Genomic DNA, 20,142 nt, shown 5'->3' on the forward strand with positions numbered 1-20,142 from the left:
CAAAATCACTGCAGATGGTGACTGCAGCCATGAAATTAAAAGATGCTTGCTTCTTGGAAGAAAAGCTATAGCAAACCTAGACAGCACATTAAAATGCAGAGACATTATGTTGCTGGCAAAGGTCCATATAGTCAAAGCTATGGTTTTCTAGTAGTCATGTATGGATGTGAGAGCTGGAGCATAAAGAAGACTGAGCACTGAAGAAATGATGCTTTCGAACTATGGTGCTGGAGAAGACTCTTGAGAGTCCCTTGGACTGCAAGGAGATCAAACCAGTCAAATCCTAAAAGAAATCAGTCCTGAATATTCATTGGAAGGACTGATGCTGAAGCTGAAGGTCCAATACTTTGGCCACCTGATGCGAAGAACTGACTCATTAGAAAAGACCCTGATGCTGGGAAAGATTGAAGGCAGGAGGAGAAGGGGACGGCAGAGGATGAGATGGTTGGACGGCATCACTGACTCGATGGACATGAATTTGAGCAAGCTTCAGGAGATGGTGAAGGACAGGGAAGCCTGGTGTGCTACAGTCCAAGGGGTCACAAAGAGCCGGATGTGACTGAGTGACTGAACAACAACAAGAAAATTATTTCACTAACCCTTTTAAAAACTCATTTCTAATTTTGCTAATAAGAATATGGAGGGTAAGAAATCTCCACAACAGTTGGCTACTTATATACATAAAATAGTTGGATAAGCTGTGAAAAGTTCAGACCTATTGCTAACAGGAAGTTCATCCTTTTTTTCCAAACCCTTGTTACAGGAAAAAAAGGTTCCCTGCCGAAGAATTGATGCTTTTGAACTGTGGTGTTGGAGAAGACTCTTGAGAGTTCCTTGGACTGTAAGGAGATCCAACCAGTCCATCCTAAAGGAGATCAGTCCTGGGTGTTCATTGGAAGGACTGATGCTAAAGCTGAAACTCCAATACTTGGGCCGCCTCATGCAAAGAGTTGACTCACTGGAAAAGACCATGATGCTGGGAGGGACTGGGGGCAGGAGGAGAAGGGGATGACAGAGGATGAGATGGCTGGATGGCATCACCAACTCGATAGACATGAGTTTGGGTAAACTCCGGGAGTTGGTGATGGACAGAGAGGCCTGGCATGCTGTGATTCATGGGGTCCCAAAGAGTCGGACACAACTGAGCGACTGAACTGAACTGAACTGACTAAAGATGTGGGAATGTGACATGGCAAGTAAAAGAATCTAGGCTATTTGTGTTAAAAGAAAATAATGATTTAGGTGATTTAAAATAGAAGACTTAAGATTATATGTAACACAAATATATACCATTTAGATTTGACATTAACATTACACAGTGCAAGTGCAAGTCGCTCAGTTGGGTCCGACTCTTTGGGACCCCATGGACTACACAAAGCATGGAATTCTCCAGGCCAGAATACTGGAATGAGTAGCCTTTCCCTTCTGCAGGGACTCTTCCCTACTCTGGGATTGAACCCAGGTCTCCAGCATTTCAGGCTGATTCTTTACCAGCTGAGCCACAAGGAAAGCATTACATTATGTTAACATTAATCTTCTTTAGTATTAAATATACCTTTTCATTGTTTTCTTCAGTGCAATTTTTTTCAAAATTGTTTAAAAGGAATTCAGCCTCAAGTTAAGCTAAATAATAAAAGCAAAATTTAGCTTTAAAAGTCAGCCATTTTGAAATGATGCCAGGGATTTGACAAAATGATCCAGGTGGTAGGGGTCACAGATGAAAAAGAATAAACAGAATCATTGTTTTCATATGCTTGAAATTTTCACAATTAAAAAGTTAAAAAGAAAACAAACCTTAGATATGCTAAAAGCAATTCAAGAAACATTTATTTATTAACTTAATGTGAGCCTGGCTGGCACGTGGCAGGGCCAGTGTCCTGTAGCTACCTTAGGAGTCCTGCTTTTGTACAGCAGGAAAGTGTGCAGAAAGGGCACCTGCAGTCTATACGCTCAAGAGCTATGGCTATTGAACATCTTAATCAGTTAGTATTAAAAAAAATTTTGTAATTTTCAGCAAAGCTCCTCAGCTACGCTAACCACATCTCAGGTGTTCAAATAGCCACATGTGACTAATGGCTAACGTAGTAGTAATTCAGATATAGAACATTTCCATCACAAAAAATTCTATTGGACAACACTGCTCTACAGTCTAGAGTTCAATTCTTAGCACTTAACAGTTGCGTATCACTGGCTGAATTAAATTCATTAGCGCTTCAACAGTGTCACCTGCAAAATGTGGACATTAACAACCCTGCAGGGTTAAGGTGAGAAATACAAATGCATATAAAGAATCCGAGTAAGCACTCAATAAAATGTTGATAAAGTACAATGTCAGTTCTAGCTTACAATAAATACTTAGACCCAACAAAGCTTGATTACAGAGAAATGTGAAAGCAGAAACTGAATTAAAATACACAATCAAGAGGAACAAGGTCTCTATTCTGAGGTGACGTTAATGCTCTATCAACACATCTTAAAACGGGCATAGGCTGCAATGGTTTGTGATGTGTCAAAACAAACAAAAAAAAAGACAACTAATAGAACAATACACTTAAAATCCTGTGCATTTCACTGTATGTAGGTAACAGTGTGTGTTAGTCGCTCAGCCGTGTCCAACTCTTTGTGACCCCATGGACTGTAGCCTGCCAGGCTCCCCTGTCCATGAAATTCTCTGGACAAGAATACTGGAGTACGCTGCCATTCCCTCCTCAGGGGATCTTCCCAACATAGGAATCGAACCTGGGCCTCCTGAACTGCAGGCAGACTCACTGTAAGTAAGTATACTTTAACTTTTTTAATGTTTTTAATCTCTGAAAAACTGCCTTATTCTCCCTTTCCTTTAATTCTTTTAGTTGGAGCTTCCATTCACAGACAATATGCTATCCTTTTCATATCCTACAGTTTCTGTCAGACTATTACAATCATGAAAACAAACTTAAGGATGATTTCTTCCCCTCCTGGTTTTATACTATTTTAAAAAATAATCTTGTCCTCAGTTCAGTCAGTTCAGTTGCTCAGTCGCGTCCGACTCTTTGTGACCCCATGAATCGCAGCACGCCAGGCCTCCCTGTCCATCACCAACTCCCAGAGTTCACTCAGACTCACGTCCATCAAGTCCATGATGCCATCCAGCCATCTCATCCCCTGTCATCCCCTTCTCCTCCTGCCCCCAATCCCTCCCAGCATCAGAGTCTTTTCCAATGAGTTAACTCTTCACATGAGGTGGCCAAAGTACTGGAGTTTCAGCCTCAGCATCAGTCCTTCCAAAGAAATCCCAGGGCTGAGCCCCTTCAGAATCTTGTCCTACTTCTGTAATAAATGTCATCTAATGCAAATGGTCACAGAACTCTTGTTGGTACCAGCTCACTCAACTGAAATGTTTTTAGTTGTATTGAGCCAAACTCTATATCCCTCTAGCTTCTGTTTACTGATTCTAGCCCGTAAGAGTTCAGTTTTCTCTCATTCAAGCTAAACATCTTTGTTCTTTTCGCTGTTTCTCACATGCAAGTTTTAAGTCCTTTGACATTTTGTGCCATTCTCTGAGGTGGATACAATATTGTTCCCAAACTTGTATATTTTATTAAAACCAGTAAAATTTTTTTAAAAATTAATTTAAATGGGGTAGCTTAATTAAAAAAAAAAAACTTTTTTATTTCACAATCAGTATTTCACAAAACAGAAAGCATTTCAAAAATCCAAAGTACCAAGTACACAGTCTCAGAATAGAATTAAAAGGTCTGTGAGAACTTTACACCAGCATTTTTGTAGTGTGTCAGCATTAGGGAGTCATCATTGGTCTGCATCACTCCAAGTTTTGGGTCTAGAAATTAAAATTAATGATAAGGTCTTACTAGCAGCAGAACTGAATGTGACCATCAGCACCTGCTCACTAGATACTATAATCCTGTTAATGCATTGTGAAACATGCCAGACTTCCCTTACCTTTCTTTTTTTCCCCATCAGCATTAAATTATGTCACTTGAGAAAAGAAAATTGAACAAAATTTTAGAATTCCTGCTTAATATGAGTAGAACTCTGCTATGAATGTGAGTGTTTAGGGACAGGACAAAATTCAATAATAACTCCAGGTATATACATATGATTAAGAGCCAGCTATTTAATCGTTCAGTTGCTAAGTTGTGTCCGACTCTTTGCGATCCCATGAACTGCAGCACACCAGGTTTCTCTGTCCTTCAGTATCTCCTGGAGCTTGCTCAAACTCATATCCATTGAGTCAATGATGCCATCCAACCTTCTCATCCTCTGTTGCCTCCTCCCCTTTCCCTCACTCTTTCCCAGCATCAGGGTCTTTTCCAGTGAGTAGGCTCTTCACATCAGGTGGCCAAAAGCACTGGAGCTTCAGCTTCAGCATTAGTCCTTCCAGTGAGTATTCAGGGTTGATTTCCTTCAGGATTCACTGGTTTGATCTTGCTGTCCAAGGGACTCTCAAGAGTCTTCTCCAGCACAATTCAAACGCATCAATCAGCACTAAGACTTCTTTACAGTCCAACTCTCACATCCATACACTACTACTGAAAAAAACATAGCTATTTAATAGAATCTAATTATTTCAATGAAAAATAATCCCAACAAGCTTAAGGAAAACAATCGAGTAGTCATGGGGACACAAAAAGAGAAGTACAAGTGATTACTCAATTATACAAACGTAAATTATAAAGTATTTTAAAGCAAACATTATTATTTTCCAGCATAACACATAAAAACAGAAATGAGTTATTTATAGGGTAATGACTGGCCCCTAATTTCTAAACATTACAAAAGTCCTCATAAAAAACATACAGGACAAGGAAGAAAGCAAATAAAATCACCCAGAGCATTACAAGATGAGACAACTAAAAGCTAACTTACATCAGATCAGATCAGATCAGTCGCTCAGTCGTGTCCCGACTCTTTGTAATCCCATGAATCGCAGCATGCCAGGCCTCCCTGTCCATCACCAACTCCCGGAGTTCACTCAGACTCACGTCCATTGAGTCGGTGATGCCATCCAGCCATCTCATCCTCTGTCGTCCCCTTTTCCTCCTGCCCCCAATCCCTCCCAGCAGCAGAGTCTTTTCCAGTGAGTCAACTTTTCACATGAGGTGGAGAGTTTCAGCTGGAGTTTCAGCTTCAGCATCACTCCTTCCAAAGAAATCCCAGGGCTGATCACCTTCAGAATGGACTGGTTGGATCTCCTTGCAGTCCAAGGGACTCTCAACAGTCTTCTCCAACACCACAGTCCAAGCATCAATTCTTCGGCGCTCAGCCTTCTTCACAGTCCAACTCTCACATCCATACACGACCACAGGAAAAACCACAGCCTTGACTAGACGAACCTTTGTTGGCAAAGTAATGTCTCTGCTTTTGAATATGCTATCTAGGTTAGTCATAACCTTCCTTCCAAGGAGTAAGCGTCTTTTAATTTCATGGCTACAGTCACCATCTGTAGTGATTTTGGAGCCCAGAAAAATAAAGTCTGACATTGTTTCCACTGTTTCCCCATCTATTTCCCATGAAGTGATGGGACCGGATGCCATGATCTTCATTTTCTGAATGTTGAGCTTTAAGCCAACTTTTTCACTCTCCACTTTCACTTTCATCAAGAGGCCCTTTAGTTCCTCTTCACTTTCTGTCATAAGGGTGGTGTCATCTGCATATCTGAGGTTATTGATATTTCTCCCAGCAATCTTGATTCAAGCTTGTGTTTCTTCCAGTCCAGTGTTTCTCATGATGTACTCTGCATATAAGTTAAATAAACAGGGTGACAATATACAGCCTTGATGTACTCCTTTTCCTATTTGGAACCAGTCTGTTGTTCCATGTCCAGTTCTAACTGTTGCTTCCTGACCTGCATACAGATTTCTCAAGAGGCAGATCAGGTGGTCTGGTATTCCCATCTCTTTCAGAATTTTCCACAGTTTATTGTGATCCACACAGTCAAAGGCTTTGGCATAGTCAAGAAAGCAGAAATAGATGTTTTTCTGGAGCTCTCTTGCTTTTTCCATGATCCAGCAGATGTTGGCAATTTGATCTCTGGTTCCTCTGCCTTTTCTAAATCCAGCTTGCACATCAGGAAGTTCACGGTTCACATATTGCTGAAGCCTGGCTTGGAGAATTTTGAGCATTACTTTCCTAGCGTGTGAGATGAGTACAATTGTGCGGTAGTTTGAGCATTCTTTGGCATTGCCTTTCTTTGGGATTGGAATGAAAACTGACCTTTTCCAGTCCTGTGGCCACTGCTGAGTTTTCCAAATTTGCTGGCATATTGAGTGCAGCACTTTCACAGCATCATCTTTCAGGATTTGGAATAGCTCCACTGGAATTCCATCACCTCCACTAGCTTTGTTCGTAGTGATGCTTTCTAAGGCCCACTTGACTTCCCATTCCAGGATGTCTGGCTCTAGGTCAGTGATCACACCATCGTGATTATCTGGGTCGTGAAGCTCTTTTTTGTACAGTTCTTCTGTGTATTCTTGCCATCTCTTCTTAATATCTTCTGCTTCTGTTAGGTCCATACCATTTCTGTCCTTTATCGAGCCCATCTTTGCATGAAATGTTCCTTTGGTATCTCTGATTTTCTTGAAGAGATCTCTAGTCTTTCCCATTCTGTTGTTTTCCTCTCTATCTTTGCATTGATCGCTGAAGAAGGCTTTCTAATCTCTTCTTGCTATTCTTTGGAACTCTGCTAACTTACATATAAGTGCATAAACATTCACGACCAGAGCTCCAAGTTTCAAAAGGAGATGTCCAAAAGAATATAGCAGGGTCCTAGTGGCCACTGAATATGGGTTATATTAACTAGGATTCACCCAAGTAAGAAGTCCAAAGGAAGTACTGACAGACATGATGGATGAGGGCAATGACTACTGGGGAGTCAAAATGCAGAGGCTCAAAAAGTCTGTAGGAGCAAAGGTGACAGGTTCAGTAGGGCACAGCTTTGGAGCAGGAGCCACCTCGAAAGGAGGGACTGTCGCGTGAAAGCTGGATGGCGAGAGAGCACTAAAGACAGAGGCCCTGCTAAGTCAGCACAGGACACGGGGGAGGGGGACTCAGTTCATTTTTATTTATTATTTTTTTAATAGTTTGATAGTTTCTGCTATTTAGGCCGTGGTTGGTCTTCATTGCAGCACATTTCTTTAGTTGTGGCAAATGGGTTTAGTTGCCCTGTGGCATGTGGGATCTTAGTTCCCCAACCAGGTATCAACCCAAGCCCACTGCACTGGAGGGCAAATTCTTTACCACTGGATCACCAGGGGAAGTCCCGAGAGGACTTATTTTAAAAACTGCATTTGACTACAGCAACAAAGAGGGTATTCCTGAACTAAGAGACTGAAGAAACCACCCAACCTCACCCCAAAATAAAACTGTCTGTATTGCTGGTACAGCAAAACCCATCACAAATAACCTGAAGAGAAAAAAAGAACTCAGCATCCATACCAAATTACTTACACAGAATTTTTAAAAGTGAAAAATTTGGGCAGATGAAAACACATCGAAAACTATAGCAATAAAACTATATTTTATAGTTCTATTGCTATAAGGAAAGATGTAACACTCCATCACAAATAAGAAATAACTAAAAAAACAGATGCAGACATAAAAGAACATCTCAAATCAAATACTCAAAATTTTAAATAGAGTGAATAAAAAGTTTAAATAACATGAAAAAAGTGAATTTAAAATAGAAAAAAAAAAAAAAACCACAAAACCATCTCAGAAATGAAGACTAAATTATAAGATATACAATATAAAAGAACTGAAGGAAACAATATAAAAGAGATGCAAAGATCCAATAAGCAAAGGTCACTGAAGAATGAAACAGCTGAACTAATATTTGAACTAATATTCAAAACTATAATTACTGACTCAAAGAAAACATCAATCTACAATCTGAAAACACATACCAGGGAAAATTTATCTAGAATAGTCAACACAGAGACATAACTAAGTAAAATAATTCAATTTTACAGATAAAGAAAAATTCACATCTTCAAAAAAGACCACATCATCAACAAAGAAAAGAAAACCAGGTTGGCATCAGCAACATATAAACAAGACAATGGCAGGGCAGTCATTTTTAAGAAATCTAAGAATATGAGAGTCAAGCTATCCTTCAAACATCAAGACGGCAGGAAAGCACTTTTAACATCTAAGCCCTTAAAAGGTTTCCACAAGCGGGGTTGAGGAATCTCTACTAAACAGTAAGTTTCATCCAGCCAAGAGACAATAAAACTTCAGAAAAAGGTCAGTCACTTAATATTAACTCTATTTATAGAATTAAATCTAAAACAAAGGTATTGATGAGAGTAGAATATACATAAAATGGCATGTTCTCACAAGTAATAAAGTCAAAGGAAAAGAGACTAGAAAAAAAATTGAGTAAAGGAAGTTCATTCACACGTTAATAATCACAGCATAAAATTCCCTCCCCTCCACACGCCTACATAAGAAAAAAGAGAACTAAAAGAATTTTTTTTTTTTTTTGGCCACACCTGCAGCTTGAGGGATCAAACCTGGGCCCAGAGCGTAAAAGAGTTGACTCTGAACTGCCAAGGACTGGAGTCCAGAGTCAGCTGGACTGCCAGGGAAATTCCCAGGAATTTTTAAAAGTATAAATATAAAAGTAACTCACTAAAACAAAAATATAAACCGCCTTAAAAACCAAAAAGTATACAAAACAAAATAAAAATATTTTAAAAAATTACAAAATAAGTAACATAAAACCAAGATAAGGTCAATTCAGTGGAAAAGGTAACATCTTTCAGACTATACCTATATTATACATTTACTAACACATACGCTTTAGCACTTACCAAAGACTTTTATACATATCTCACTACCTGACCAGTAAAGTAGGACAGAAAAATACTGTTTTTCTCTTTTTACTCAGATTTACAAACTAACGCTTAAAAAGCATAAAAGATAAAGTAAAGCAGTCAGGATTAAAACCCATCATCTTAAAACACAAATTGAAGAAACATGTAATATTTTATTTCCTGCTTTAAAAGTGTTACTTAGCCACCCGTTTTCAAAAATCTTTAGAAGGAATTAGCCTGAAACTTTTGATATTCTGGGTACAAAGCTTCTTCGAACAAAGAAAATGTCTGAAGAAGTTTAAGTCTATTTAATGGCAATGGCAACTAAGTTGGCAACAAATGTGACACTATCTCAGGTACTTGATGCAAGAAGTTCTGGTTTGCTGCTAAGTCGCTTCAGTCGTCTCCGACTGTGTGCGACCCCATAGACGGCAACCCACCAGGCTCCGCCGTTCCTGGGATTCTCCAGGCAAGAACACTGGAGTGGGTTGCCATTTCCTTCTCCAATGCACAAAAGTGAAAAGTCAAAGGGAAGTCGCTCAGTCGTCTCTGACTGTTCGCAACCCCATGGACTGCAGCCTACCAGGCTCCGCCGTCCCTGGGATTCTCCAGGCAAGAGTACTGGAGTGGGGTGCCGTTGCCTTCTCCGATCTCAGGTACTAGATGCAAGATGTTCTGGTTTAGTAAATGACGAACAGCATAGTGAAGGAAGAGCTACTCAGACCCAGGCTGTGTGATCTCTAAGTTCACGTTCGGCCACTTCCAGAATACTAGTTTTGAAAATACATATTTGCTCCAACACGATTGATACTTACAGGCATTTTGAGCACACTAAATTAGAGATGGCAAGAATACACAGAACTGTACAAAAAAGAGCTTCACGACCCAGATAATCACGATGGTGTGATCACTGACCTAGAGCCAGACATCCTGGAATGGGAAGTCAAGTGGGCCTTAGAAAGCATCACTACGAACAAAGCTAGTGGAGGTGATGGAATTCCAGTGGAGCTATTCCAAATCCTGAAAGATGATGCTGTGAAAGTGCTGCACTCAATATGCCAGCAAATTTGGAAAACTCAGCAGTGGCCACAGGACTGGAAAAGGTCAGTTTTCATTCCAATCCCAAAGAAAGGCAATGCCAAAGAATGCTCAAACTACCGCACAATTGTACTCATCTCACACGCTAGGAAAGTAATGCTCAAAATTCTCCAAGCCAGGCTTCAGCAATATGTGAACCGTGAACTTCCTGATGTGCAAGCTGGATTTAGAAAAGGCAGAGGAACCAGAGATCAAATTGCCAACATCTGCTGGATCATGGAAAAAGCAAGAGAGCTCCAGAAAAACATCTATTTCTGCTTTCTTGACTATGCCAAAGCCTTTGACTGTGTGGATCACAATAAACTGTGGAAAATTCTGAAAGAGATGGGAATACCAGACCACATGATCTACCTCTTGAGAAATCTGTATGCAGGTCAGGAAGCAACAGTTAGAACTGGACATGGAACAACAGACTGGTTCCAAATAGGAAAAGGAGTACATCAAGGCTGTATATTGTCACCCTGTTTATTTAACTTATATGCAGAGTACATCATGAGAAACGCTGGACTGGAAGAAACACAAGCTGGAATCAAGATTGCCGAGGAAAAATATTAATAACCTCAGATATGCAGATGACACCACCCTTATGGCAGAAAGTGAAGAGGCACTAAAAAGCCTCTTGATGAAAGTGAAAGTGGAGAGTGAAAAAGTTGGCTTAAAGCTCAACATTCAGAAAATGAAGATCATGGCATCCGGTCCCATCACTTCATGGGAAATAGATGGGGAAACAGTGGAAACAATGTCAGACTTTATTTTTCTGGGCTCCAAAATCACTACAGATGGTGACTGTAGCCATGAAATTAAAAGACGCTTACTCCTTGGAAGGAAAGTTATGACCAACCTAGATAGCATATTCAAAAGCAGAGACATTACTTTGCCAACAAAGGTTCGTCTAGTCAAGGCTGTGGTTTTTCCTGTGGTCGTGTATGGATGTGAGAGTTGGACTGTGAAGAAGGCTGAGCGCCGAAGAATTGATGCTTGGACTGTGGTGTTGGAGAAGACTGTTGAGAGTCCCTTGGACTGCAAGGAGATCCAACCAGTCCATTCTGAAGGTGATCAGCCCTGGGATTTCTTTGGAAGGAATGATGCTGAAGCTGAAACTCCAGCTGAAACTCTCCACCTCATGTGAAGAGTTGACTCATTAGAAAAGACTCTGATGGTGGGAGGGATTGGGGGAAGGACAGGGAGGCCTGGTGTGCTTCGATTCATGGGGTCGCAAAGAGTCGGACAGGACTGAGCGACTGATCTGATCTGATCTGATCTGTAGGATTTGTCTACCAGAAATAGTAGTTGAATCAGAAAACTGCACTTAGCTGAAATGAGCCAAATAGGCATGCACAGCACTGACACACACCTCAGACATCTAAGCCCCCTCAATTCATCTCGTGGGTTACCAGTCACAGCCATCCACCTCTGGTGTTACAACTTTCTCTGAGATTTAAGGTAACTTTCCTTCCATCACTTCACAGTAATTCACCAGCTGCAATACTTGACACCCACTTCTACAAGTAAACTTCCAAAAGGCAGTATTTGTATTACAGTATTTACATTGTTAGCCATTTTACATATGTAAAACTGTGCTCTCAGTTTTATTAGGTTCTTATCTTGGTTTCTAATTTGTTATCAATGAATTTTTTAATTGTTGTGGCCCAATTCTATTTTTCCCACAAGCTCTGTGGGTTATTACCTGATTTTAGTCAGCAATTGCATAATGCACTGACTTTCAAGAACTTATGTCCTGATATAGCACAACTGGCTATATATAAAGCAATTAGAAATATACTTTAAATAACACAATCGTAAGTATTGTTTATACTTATTACAATTTCCTCAAAAGAGTAAAACAAGGTTTAGATCAGCTAATATGGGGTTGGGGGGAAGCCTAGCGCAGAATCTAGCTCAAAATAGATGAGCAATAAATGCCAAGTTACTACATTTTCCCTTTCTTAAAGATTCTTAGTTCCAAAGCACTGATAACCAAAGGTGAAAAACAGGATACCATATTAACTGAAAGCCATTAACATAGGAGAAAATTTTTTTTCTTAAATCAGAACCACCACCATGTATGGAAGCACACAACCAACTCCAGGGACTTTTTTCCCCCAGGTCTATATTCTTAAAAGTAAACTTTCATTTCTCCTTTCACACACTATCAGATAAAACACCTCTTACAGATTACACACAGAAAGTTCAACTATCTCCTCTATAAAAAAAAAATCTTTAAGATTAAAATTATCAAACAAGATTGTAATTGTCTCAGGAGGTTTTAGGTGAAATTTCAAAGGATCTCAACTGAAAATGTGTTCATATTATTTTACTTATGAAAGAAAATCTCAGTGGAATACAGCATATAAGGTAACAAAAACACTAACATCACCATCAGTTATTTCTATATTTCAATTTATATTTTACTTTTAAATAGCCAAAAAAATTGCTTTTATTAATCTATAATGGATTAATTCTATAATAATGGAATTATTTTAGTTTCAAATTAAGTAGTAAAAATACAATTCATACCTTACCCACGGACAGGGGTGGGGGAATCACATACAACACATCAAACTAGTTTTGTTTTGTTTTTTAAGTTACAACTTTAATACAAGTTTGTACAGCATGCATCTTAAAACAGCTTAAATGTAAATGCACTGCTGACATTCCAAGGAAATTCCCTGAAGTCAAGAATAAGGTTTTCCTTCCCTCCATATTCTACTATATACACTAAGGACCATCACTTTTGAATCTCCACTTGTTCTTCTTACCATCAACACCAGCAACTGACATTATTTCTGAGATCATTTTTCACTAAAAATCTTAAGTTTTTCTCTTTTCAGTAGGGCTATTGCCTACTAACAGACAGCAGAGTTGTATTAACATTTAGATGTGAATGCTGACAGTTGGCTAGGCTCACTGATTAAACGGCTTGCTCTGCCACACCAGCTTGCCAGCAAGCCTTTCTCAAACTCCAAGAATTCAATTTGATTTTTAAGTTTTCTAAAAAACACCTACAAAGCAACTCTACATTACAAATGTTCTCCCTTCTAACATTTTATATTCCTGTCTCATAATATCATATACACTGGTCCTCAACCCTGACTTTATCAGAATCAGTTTTAGAGCTTTATGAAACTACAGATGACTCACCCAACAGGGTCCACATGATAAACATCCTCATTTAATCCAGGTACCATTTTCCCTCCAATGCTAACGTAACCAAAAAAGAAACAATAAAAATTTTCTCTTGTGCTTTTGTGATGGGAGAAAGGCCATGTAAACAAACCTAATACTATGATTCATTCATAAATACAACTTCCAAGGCTTTACCAAGTAATACAGGTTCTGCCTGATGTCCTACAATTACCTCATATAATACTCTATTCTACAATGCCAAGGCCCAGGTTAACTCCCTTCTCCAAAAACCTTTACGCAAGCACAAAATCCAAAGATAAAGATTTCTCTCTCTTGCCCTGTAGTCACTGTCTTCACGCTCACTTCATGCAAAAATATGTACTGATTAACAAAGTCCCTATTCTCATAAAACCTACATCTTAATTATAGAAGACATGTGATAAATTTCTTGTATATATATATATGTGTGTATACACACACACACACACACACATATCAGATATGTCAAATAATGATAAGGAGAAAAATACAGCAAGGAAGAAAATACACAGATGAGTTGAAGAGGGCTTTTGGTCAAGGAAGGCCGCAATATAACATTTAGAGAATATCTGAGCAGAATTCTATCAATAAAAGAAATAAGAGAAGAAATGAGCCATGCAGGTATCTGGAGGACAAAATTCTGAACAAACAGCCTCTGTATATGATCCCTTCTATAACCTAGCTTTTTATGTCCAAAAGCACTTTTATGAACAAAGAAAATAAATTTGAATCAATGCTTTCTAAGAAATGCATTATCAGAAGCAGAAATATTCAAGGAAACAAGAATGCACACTAAACAAAGAGATCCCTTCTGTTAAAGCCAGTTGGCCAATAGCTTTCCTGTCCATCAATCAAACAGAGCACCCATGTCTGCCTCTGTGGAAACTGCTTTTAACCAGTCTTCAAAGTTAACAGTTGGAATGGCAACTCTTTATCATCAAATAACTTAGTTTGTATAATCCCCAGTAAAGGTTCAAGACTGCAAGGCTTTGAAATACTCACAGAATCGAACATTAAATTCAGGTTCCTATTAGCTTTTGTCTGCTTTTCTACACATATAGTGTTGTCTATTACAATCGAAAACTAAAATGTAGTCATTCATTTTTTTTAAAACCCGAATACTCTATTCCCCAAATATCTGCACAAACAAGTATTATAATCTACTCTCTTAACCCAAAAGCATCATTTCTTAAATATTTCATGTTTCTAAAACAATAAAGCATTTAAAAATATATATGCTTTGTCAATTCACATAAAGACATATACTTATGTGTGTGTTCACCCTACACCCATTCCAGTAAGAATTTAGGATAGTTAAAAGAAAACAAATTAGTGAATTTACAACATTATCAGTTTTTTCTTCTCATAAGACTTTTTAGACTTTTTATTAAAAGCATTAAAAAAAACCAAAAAACTTTAAAAGTATGTTGTGCCTGTTAAGAATATAGTGTTTATTAAGAATATAGTTATGCAAAACTGCATTTCATTTCCTAATTCACCTTTAAACAAATTCATTCTAGTTCAAACGTTTGATTACCTACTGTATACAGAAGAAAGGGGACTTCAGAACAGCTAAAACTTTGTATTAATTTTTTGTTTTCATTATATTCTAAACATATACAGTACAGGCAAAGTATATTAAAGCAAATTTCAAGGTTACTATCCACACTCAGTTGCCAAACTATTATTGTCACACAGAAATTAAAGTCAGTTGACCTTCCCATGTGCATATGGAAATCTCCTTGTTAACAATTCCTAATTTTAATTTAGTTCATGTGCAACTCAATCCAACCTACATATCATTAACTGTAGAAACAGCACTTTTTCCAAAAGCAATAACTAAAATGAAATAATTTACCTACAATATTTTAGGTACCCACAACATGTGTAGCCACCAACAATTATTAAAACTCCTTTTAACTAATAAAGAACTAGATGGGTGTAGTATAAGTGCCCTGAAAAAAGTTTCATTCCTTACACTAGCTGTTAACTTTAATCTTAGTGTGTTCCTTAATAAACATGTCCCTATCTTGAAATGCTTTGAGACTAGAGAAGGATTCTACAAGTGCACTCACTGTTCACTGTGGCTATGTGAATTTAAATTAATTAAAATTAATAACTCAGTTCCTCAACCACACTAGCCATATTTCAAGTGTACAACAGCCACAAATGGTTAATGGCTATGATAATGGATAGAACAGATACAGAACATTTCTATCATCACAGGGAAGTTCCAGTGCCCAATACAAAGAGTAAGCTTCCAATAAATTGCAAATATTATCACCATGCTATGCTAACTTCTCTTACCACTTTTCTAGGAAAGAAAAATTTTATCCATTAGACTTTTAACTAAAGACATAAATCATTCAGGCTATAGTCCAAAAATAGATTAATGCTGTACATATTTTAAGTACTTCGAACTTAAGATTTTTTTTTTCTTACAGTTCACACTAACATCTAAAGAGAAGAGAAAATAAAGCAAAGGCACTAACAGTCAACAAACTAGCTTCACTGCAAGGTATTAGGGTATGTCCAACGACTTTTCCAAGTGGGCTAAAATCTAAAAAGGTGTGGATTTCACTCTACCCTGGCAATCTCATTATTCCTACGCTTAAGCTATATCCCAAGAAAGTCGTGTAAAGATCTGGTAATGCCCCTCAAACTATTTAGATAAACAAATAGCATCATGAGTAGGCAAATACACATTTGCTAATAACTCAGTTTTCCAAAGTGTTAAAATGGTATGTAATTACAACAACAACAAAACACCTCTGGCAAACACAAATAACTATTCTTTAAACTCCCACATAATATCACGTTAAATTCATCACCTGTTTCTTCTGTAGACAAATTAAGACATATTTTGCAGACATTTTGACCAACTCATGGCAGGGCTTTAGCATTTCAGAACACAGCAGAGTAAAATGGGGGGAAAAGATGGACCAAATATGCAACAAAATTGAATTTCAGATACCAACTAGACTAGAACAAGCCAGGAAAATCCACTACAGAAATTCTGAAATTTTTTTACACACCAACGTGTAAACCAGGTTTCTTTTGAAAAATTAAGTCAAAACATACTTCATTATTTTGAAATCAGTGTTTCAAATTTTTAAAAAATACAAACTAATTTCATTCTTATACAACTTTACTACGAATAAGCAGGATACAACAAAGCACTAGCTGAGAAACTGAATGCTAATGGAAGGATTTAACAGTTACTAACCCTGCAACACTTGATTACAAGGTATGCAAACTTTTGGGGGGAGGGGGGCAGGCGTTGAAATCAAAAGCAGTAACTACTACAAGTACTGAAGAAGCAGAAACAACTTAGTAAGAGCAAATACTAACCACACTTCGGTTAGTGATATTTTCATTTTTAATGTAAGAAAACAATAAGGAAATTATATTCCGTTTCATTTAATGATTTTTACACTTCCTCTGCATACACTTTATAACAAGAAGCCCTTTAGCACCTTGATTTTAGCAATGAATTTAAGGGACTTCCTCCACTATCACCAAATAATTTTCTTTTTAAGTTTAAGATGTTTAATCAAAAACTGTTATGCTATGAACTGTAAAGAAAACTGTGGTACATCCACATCGTAGAATTCTACTCAGCAATTAAAAAGAACAAACTATTGATACACTCAACAATCTGGATGAATCTCAAGGGAATCTGGTTACTTACACACACACAAAAGGCTAATCCTAAAAAGTCATGTACAGTATGACTCTTTTCAGTAAACATTCTTCAAATGACCAAATTATAAAAACAGAGAACAGATTAGTGGTGGTTGCCAGTCTCAGGTTAGAGGAGATGGGAGGAACAGGAGAGAGTGCAGTTCTGAAACGGCAACAGAGGGATCCTTGTGCTCGTGGAACTGTTCTGTATGTTGACTGTAATGATGGTTATGTAATCTACACGTGTGGCAACACTGCAAAGAACTAAATATACACACAAATTAGTACAAGTAAAATGGAGAAACCTGAATAAGACTGGCAGATTGTATCAACGTTATGATATTGAACTATGGCTTTGCAAAGCATTAGCAGTGGGGAAACTGGATAAAGGGTACAAGGTAATCTATTATTTTTTTAAATTATGTGCAACTCTACAGTCAAGCTCAAACTAAGTTTTTTTTTTAAGTGCTGCCCTAACAATTAGGAAAATTTAATAAACTGGATATTAGACAATATCAGGGAGTGATTATTAATATTATTATGGTTATACAAAATGATATCCTTACTCTAAGAGGATGCTTTGCTGAAGCATGTAGGGATGAAGATCAGACCAGCAATTTCCTTTTAACTCTTGTATATGTGTGAGGACAGAGAAAAAGCAAATCTGGCAAAATGTTAAATGTTTACAGAATTTACAAGGGCTCCTTGTACTCCTCTCAACTTTTCAACTTGAATTTTTTAAAAGTAGAATTGGGGAGGAAGATTAACGACAAACTACTATCCTAAAACTATGTCACAGTCGAACCTACACACCAATTACTCCTTTAAAATATATAAAAATAAACTTCTGGTGAAATAGTGATACAGTCCTACATACACTCCATTAGTCTAAAAACAAAAAAATTGGCATAAGGTAACTAAGAGTTACACCGTATTGGATGTAACTTTCTTACATGCGTTTCCATACTTAATGACTAAATCTATAGGCAAATGGATGTTTCTGTAAAACCAAAGTTAGTTCAACATGGGTCTAGAAAACCCGGGTCCTTGGAGTCGTTATACTTTTCAAACAAACGAAATACACTTAAATTGCAAAAGGAAAACACTAACACTTTAGCAACACATACTCCAAATTTTAAGACTTAAGTTTGGTTGTTGTTGCTCAGTCTCTAAGTCGTGTCCGACTATTTGCGACCCCATGGATTTCAGCCTGACAGGCTGCAGTTTGGCAGTTTGGTAAACGTAGTTAATTCTTTCAAAGAAATGTCTGCATGAAAGCGGCAACCCACTCAGCCAAACAAAAGCGTGCTACAGAGTGTTAATTATAGCACTTAAGCTACAAGACATTCTACAACGTAAACAGTCGCTCCAAACATCATCTTATTAATGTATTAAAAAAAAAAAACAATGCAAACTGCACATATCTGAAATGCAGGAAATTATCGAGCCTAAGCTACCGTCAAAAAGATCCATTTCAAAAGTTCTTATATTCTCTTTTCTCTGCTAATTTCTTGCATCCGTGAAGTTAACACACTTCAGTCTATAAGAAACCCTTGTCTAGAACTTCTCAACTAAAAGCTTAAGTGAAGTTAACACACTTCAGTCTATAAGAAACCCTTGTCTAGAACTTCTCAACTAAAAGCTCTCAACTTTTCACTTCCTACTGGACCGCCCCCTCGCAATGGGCCCCACCTCCAAGGAGGGTGATGAGGTGGGGCTGTTTCCCGCTCGGAAACTAAGAAATAAATGTCTCTTCCCTACTCCAGAATGAGGGAACGAGAGAGGCTAAGAAGCTGGAGACGCAAGCATCCCTACTGACTACCAGGGTAGTCGTTTAGAAAGCTTCCTCTCCCCTTCTGAACGCCTTTCTTCCTTCCCTCCTCCCAGGTCAATCAGTGACCCCGAGTCGGGCGGGGACAGGTGAATCCCAAGAGGAGAGTAAGAGGGAGGGACGGACCATGGAGGGAGAGCCGCGCTTGGGCAATGAATGAGCGGTGCGGCATCCGCACCACCTGTTCCTTCCAAGGGTGCCACCCTGGCCTGCCGGCAGCGTTCCCACACCAGCCGGGCCGCCGCTCCTGCCCCTGTCGCCCGGCTCCCTGCTGAAAGCAGGCCTCTCCTCCCTTCGCTCGGGACGAATGAGAACCGGTCGTCTAGAAGCTGGGAGCAAGGGGCCTACTCCGGAACCACGGCCTTCGGAGCGTGGGGACAGGGAGGAGGAAACCTGTGGTCCCGGGCGCGCGGGCCGTAGAGGGAACCTCAAGGAAGGGACGAAGGAGTGCATTCAGCCTGACTAGGAGTACGAAGGCGGGGTCCCGGGCGGGGGTGGCCCGGTGCCCGGTGGGCCGAGGTTAGGGGTGACAGGCCCGTGTACCGGCTAAATCCTCCTCGCTGCCTGCCCGGAGCCTCACACTTACCAGGATCCGCTTGAAGAGAGCGTTCTCCTTGGGCGGGAGGCTCACGGCCGGCATCGTTCCGGCTCCTCCCGCTGCTCCCGCCACCGCCCGGCTCGGTCAGCCTGTTTGTCCGGCCGCCGCCGCCGCCGTCGTCCTGGCTGCTTCAGCCTTGATTGCCCGGATCCACCGCCGCCACCAGGCTTCAGGTGTCACCGCGTCGCCCAACCCCGACACCCCCTTCCCCTCGTAGTCTTTTTTTCCTTTCTCACTTAACACTGCCGCCGCCTCCCCCCCCCCAACGGGTCTCCGTCGGCGGTTCACGTGGTAACTGAACAGACCGACAGAGGCAGCCAAAATGGCGGACGCCGAGGGCTTTCCCACCCGGGTCACACCTACTAGCGCGCAGGCGCGATGACCTCCTTTCCCCACCTCCTCTGTCCCGGAGCTTGCTGGGAAACCTGGAGGCCGTCGGCCCGCGGAGGCCTTAAGGGTATCGACAGGCCCCGCCCATCCTTTCGGTTTCTTGTCCTGGAGGCGCTGGGGAAGCATGGGGAAAGTGACCGGCTGCGGTTCCGACCGCCTCAGCATCGCGTCTCCACTGCTAATGGCTAGATTGGCCTTTCATTCATTGGGTAGGCTCTCCCAATGTGTATAATCAGAGTTTGAGCCTGAAGTGCTAAAATGCGGGTGTTCAAGAAGCGCTGTGTTTGATCGTGGACAAAGTGCCTGGTTGAGCAGCAGAGGTGGAGACTTGTAAACTGATACAGAGAGGATGGAGCTTAATGGAGTCTGAAAAGCGTGAAAAAGTAAACCAATTAAATGGGCCTGGCTGGGATATCCAGGATCTACTTTGTTACTTTAAGAGGACCCTGGAAAGGTAGTCAGCCAGATCATATTTGCACTGCCAAAGAAACGTCTGAAGGTTAAACTGTGTGTTTCATTTTATCAGCGAGTTCATGCAATGCAGTGTTGGGTCACCTTGG

The 20,142-nt window shown here is 39.7% G+C and overlaps 1 protein-coding gene across 3 annotated transcripts in view; it reads right to left on the bottom strand.

Moving 5' to 3' along the window:
* NAA15 (N-alpha-acetyltransferase 15, NatA auxiliary subunit) overlaps positions 1-19,548 on the bottom strand; it is a 72,530-nt gene extending 52,982 nt beyond the window's left edge. For 2 of the 3 annotated variants that reach the window (XM_061384157.1, XM_061384156.1), the window contains exon 1: positions 19,181-19,548. In XM_061384157.1, the coding sequence (XP_061240141.1) occupies positions 19,181-19,234 (54 nt within the window). In that variant the 5' untranslated portion in view covers positions 19,235-19,548. The remainder of the gene's footprint in view (positions 1-19,180) is intronic. The other variant, XR_009730276.1, reaches the window with a different exon arrangement.
* Between the last annotated feature and the right edge of the window lie 594 nt (positions 19,549-20,142).

The sequence above is a fragment of the Bos javanicus genome, chromosome 17 (assembly GCF_032452875.1).
Source record: "Bos javanicus breed banteng chromosome 17, ARS-OSU_banteng_1.0, whole genome shotgun sequence".
NCBI lineage: Eukaryota > Metazoa > Chordata > Mammalia > Artiodactyla > Bovidae > Bos > Bos javanicus.